This window comes from Lolium rigidum, chromosome 6 (assembly GCF_022539505.1).
Source record: "Lolium rigidum isolate FL_2022 chromosome 6, APGP_CSIRO_Lrig_0.1, whole genome shotgun sequence".
NCBI classification, from domain to species: domain Eukaryota; kingdom Viridiplantae; phylum Streptophyta; class Magnoliopsida; order Poales; family Poaceae; genus Lolium; species Lolium rigidum.
Window position 1 is genome coordinate 169118430 of NC_061513.1, and position 4458 is coordinate 169122887.

Consider the following 4458-nt stretch of genomic DNA (forward strand, 5'->3'; position numbering starts at 1 on the left):
GGCCACCCAAGAACCACCAAGGTGGCCGCCCCCCTTAGTGGCCGGCGCCCCCCCCCCCCCAAACCCTAGCCGCCCGCTCCTCCACATCCCGCATAGCTTAGCGAAGCTCCGCCGGACTTCTACACCCCCACCGACACCACGCCGTCGTGCTGTCGGATTCAAGAGGAGCTACTACTTCCGCTGCCCGCTGGAACGGGGAGGTGGACGTCGTCTTCATCAACAACCGAACGTGTGACCGAGTACGGAGGTGCTGCCCGTTCGTGGCGCCGGAACCGATCGTGATCAAGATCTTCTACGCGCTTTTGCAAGCGGCAAGTGAACGTCTACCGCAGCAACAAGAGCCTCATCTTGTAGGCTTTGGAATCTCTTCAAGGGTGAGACTCGATACCCCCTCGTTGCTACCGTCTTCTAGATTGCATCTTGGCTTGGATTGCGTGTTCGCGGTAGGAAAATTTTTGTTTTCTATGCAACGTTATCCTACACAAATCCCCGTGTCTACATTGATGCATACACTTTTTTGAACTTAAACAAATTTTAAATCCAAGCAAAATTTAATTCTAAGCAAAGTTCGAAACCACGCAAAATTTAAATCTAAGCACATTTCGAAACCGGGCAAAATATAAATCTAGGCAAATCTCAGAACTAATTTTATTTTTTTGAAACTTTCTCCAATTTGAAAATTTATCAAATTTGAAATTTGCTCGAACTTGAAGTTGCTCCAATTTAAAATTTTCTCTAATTTGAAATTTGCTCTAATTCAAAAAATATGTTAAAAATGGAAAAAGAAAAAAACAGAAAAAAGGGAAAACGAACAACCAAAAAACCAAAAAAAGGACAAATGAAACCAATAGAAACCGACCGAACGAGAAAAAGAACTAAAAAACAAAAACCAAACCAGATGGGTCGTGGCTAGCTCGCCCCCGCACGCGGATGGGCGTTAATCCCACCCCGTAGTTGGGCGGGAAATAGGTTTTACCGCATTTAGTGGCCTCTATCTGGCTCGCCGCCCGCAGGAAACTGCCGTTAGGCCCAGCTCAGAGAACGTAGCTATTTCCCGCGCCTCCAAACATGAAATTTTCAAATTTAAATATGTTTAAATTTAAAATTGTTTAAATTTGAAAATATTCAAAATTTAAAATTTAGATTAAAATTTGCAAATCTATAAATGATTCAAATATGGAAAAAGTTTAAACTTGAAAAAAGTTCGAAACTGAAAATTTATAAAATTGAAACAAATTCAGGTTTTAAAAATTCAAAAAAAAAACCTGCAAAAAACAAAAAAAAACGGAGGAAAGAAAAACAGGAGAAACCCAAAGAACCGAAGAAAGCGGTAGAAAATTGAAGAAAAATAGGGGAGTAACCACCAGGGTGCCTAACGGGCCCGGCCCAAACCTACAACGCCCTGTGCGGCGCCCCAGATAGAGGCCGCAATGGGCGGGGTATAGCCGTATAGGACCGCCCTGCACCCATCGGTTCGAAGCAGCAATGGAGGAGCTAGATGTGGCGGCGGACGAGAAGGAGATTCTGTCGTCGGCGTTGTCCCTGAGGAGCCCCTCGGACTACGCCATCGGCTCCATCCCCACCGTTCTCTACGTCCCCGACTTCATCTCCCAGGCTGAGCAGTCCCAGCTCCTCCATCATGTACTAGATTAATCTTGTCCTCTCTACTACAGTAGTACCAACCGGATCCCCTACTTCGATTTCGCGTTCTTTTGCTCTCTCCTCTCTTGTTACTGTGGTTTGATGCGCTGGTGGCGACCTCCGGTGCAGATTTACCAGGCGCCGGCGCCCAAGTGGAAGACTTTGAAGAACCGGCGGCTGCAGAACTGGGGTGCGTGTGCTTCGTCTTACTACTTGCCAGCTGAGCCCCTAATCGTTCATTGGTAATTTCTTCCTTTCGGCTGTGCGTGGGCACTGCATTGATTTGGTTGACTTGTGCAGGAGGAGTGGTGCACGAGAAGGGGCTACTGCCGCAGGCATGTGAGTGATCATCAACATTCTAATCTTTAGCCCATCTTTTGTGGATTCTGTGTCATGATTAGGCATGCTATTACATAACTGAACTACTGAAGTGCTCCCATGTGGTTTCACGGAGGTATTTCAGGGACTCGTAGTTGCTCTATAGTTTGGTTGCAATAAGCTTGGTAACTAGATTTTGGATCCCCTCTGCCCCACTCAATAATCCTTACAAATGGCGAAATATGAAAGAAGATCATGTTCTCAGTTAGACAGATAAACAAAGAACAGTTTCTATTATCGTCTTATATATTTCCATAAGTCAAAGAAAATCAGTTATGCTTTGCTCATTTGTACAAGTTGTTCCCTAGTCCAGTTATAATTGGCCACACCAGATTGTATCTTTCTTAAATCATAGTATTTCTTTTGATCTATAACGTAACTTAAGGCTTACAGTCATGCTTGCACCTTGTAGGCATCTTTTTCCGTCATTGAGTAAACAAAAACATATGATATACCCCCTCTGTAATCCAAAAAAAAAAAACATTGCAAAATATTGATGAGTGATTTGAGGTAGAGCTGTGTACAAAAAACTAACTCTAGCTCTGTATCTAACTCCTTTAAAACCCCCCACATCATCAATAGGATCATTGACTTGGGCCTTCGCTCTAGCTCTGTATCTAACTTGCAGTCTTTGATTCTGTCGAGCCACCAATCTGTAATACAGTTTTGCAGTGGCCAGCTACGTAGGTTGAGGTGCTCGATCAGTAACCATGCCACCAGCCAGCGCCACATATCCTTCGTATATGGGCATTGCACAAGCATACGAATGAAATCGGTTACCATTCGCTCCTTCGTTATGTTTCTTTTCTAGTTGTAATCCTCAACAACAGATTGCATGCTCTTTTTATACATTATTGCTTGTGGCTACTGCATCATTTAAGTATTACTCTCATGCTTGCATGCAAATTTGTGGCCGGTGCCAATGCATTCTTGGTGTGTTTTGAATTTTATTGCTGCACAGAAAAAAAATTCTCTAAGGAATTATTAATACAATGAGCACTTATATTAACAAACATTGCACGTTCTTAATATTTTTCTTACTCGGGCATACGCCACAGTTCTTAGCATGGAACTTTATGTTAATTTTCCTAATATTGCAGTACCTCCATGGCTGACAAAGATAACCGACAAAATCTGCCAGTGGACTGGTTTATTTCCTTCAGCAATCAATCATGTTCTGATTAATGAATATCATCCTAATCAAGGGATCATGGTCAGTAATCACCAGGTCTTTATTGTTCATTTCTATCTTATGGTCCGCGCTTCATTGGAGTACAATAACGTTGTACTTTTCAGCCACACCAAGATGGTCCTGCCTATTTCCCTGTTGTTGCTATCATATCCCTTGCTTCGCCGGTTGTGATTGATTTCACACCCCATGGAAAGCTCAGAGGGCATGAAGATACATATCTCCAGACTGTACAATCCGATGAATTGCAGGAGAGTAATGGTTCCTATAAGGTTGAAGACACTAAAGAAGCCAATCCTGCTTCTTTGTCACTTCTACTAATGCCCTCCAGCCTGTTAATATTCAAAGATCAGGCTTATACAGGTTAACCCTATGGTTTCTTTCCTGAATTAGCTAGATAACCGTCTTCAAATTAAATTATTTATGCTTTCATGACATTTGCAGACTTTCTCCACGGTATACAAGATAATGAGCTACATATTCTAGACAAGGTAAAACATTTTTCCCTGCAAATCACTCCAAATGTAAATGATGCAGATAGTTAATGTAGCTCTGATTACGTTCTACAGGTTGCAAATATCTCACAGTGCCCACAATTCAAGAATCAAAACTCTGATTACAGAAAAGGTAAAGCAGATGCTGACTCTGAGCTAACTGGCACCTTCCAGCGGACGATGACAAGAGTCTCGTTGACGTGCCGGCTAGTGCTGAAAGTACACAATAAGCTATTCAAGTTCTAGTATCCATACGGCCTGCTTACATCAGCATGGACGGTGGGACAACAGTGAGAAACAGTTGTAGTAGATGCAGAGAAGTTGCTAGCAAATCAGAGGTTAGAGAAAACAGCATATTGCCCATTTTGGATCGGTTGTCTTTTGGTCGTTTAGCATGCCAAGATGTAAATTACGCTTGCGTCTCGTCGGCAACCAGTGTATGGGAGGTGCTTGTGCTTGCAATTTATACAAGGTCACATATGTTTGTTCTTGATGTGGTGAAGCAGAGTGTCTGTCCATGATTGATAATATCAATGTCAAAATGTCCATGAACTTTATGTTGTTGAATGTATCGGTAGAATGAACTTTTTGTTTTGAGCTGAGAATGAACTTTTAGTCCTACATGATTTGGGCACATTTGTTGCCCAATGGATCTAATGGTATACTTTTGATAACGTACTTAGTATGTGCTCAATAAGGAGCCTGCGTTGATATATCCAATATCTGATTCTCCCTGAGGTGATACCTTAAATAAGA

The 4458-nt window shown here is 42.4% G+C and overlaps 1 protein-coding gene across 1 annotated transcript; it reads left to right on the top strand.

Moving 5' to 3' along the window:
• Window positions 1-1498: 1498 nt before the first annotated feature.
• On the top strand, window positions 1499-4191 carry LOC124665250 (alpha-ketoglutarate-dependent dioxygenase alkB homolog 6-like; the record flags this gene model as incomplete). Its single annotated transcript, XM_047202671.1, is given in 6 exon segments — window positions 1499-1641; window positions 1771-1831; window positions 1942-1980; window positions 3120-3232; window positions 3316-3571; window positions 3653-4191. Coding segments are annotated over 6 exon segments (713 nt in total), but the record flags the coding sequence as incomplete, so codon positions are not given.
• Window positions 4192-4458: the final 267 nt, after the last annotated feature.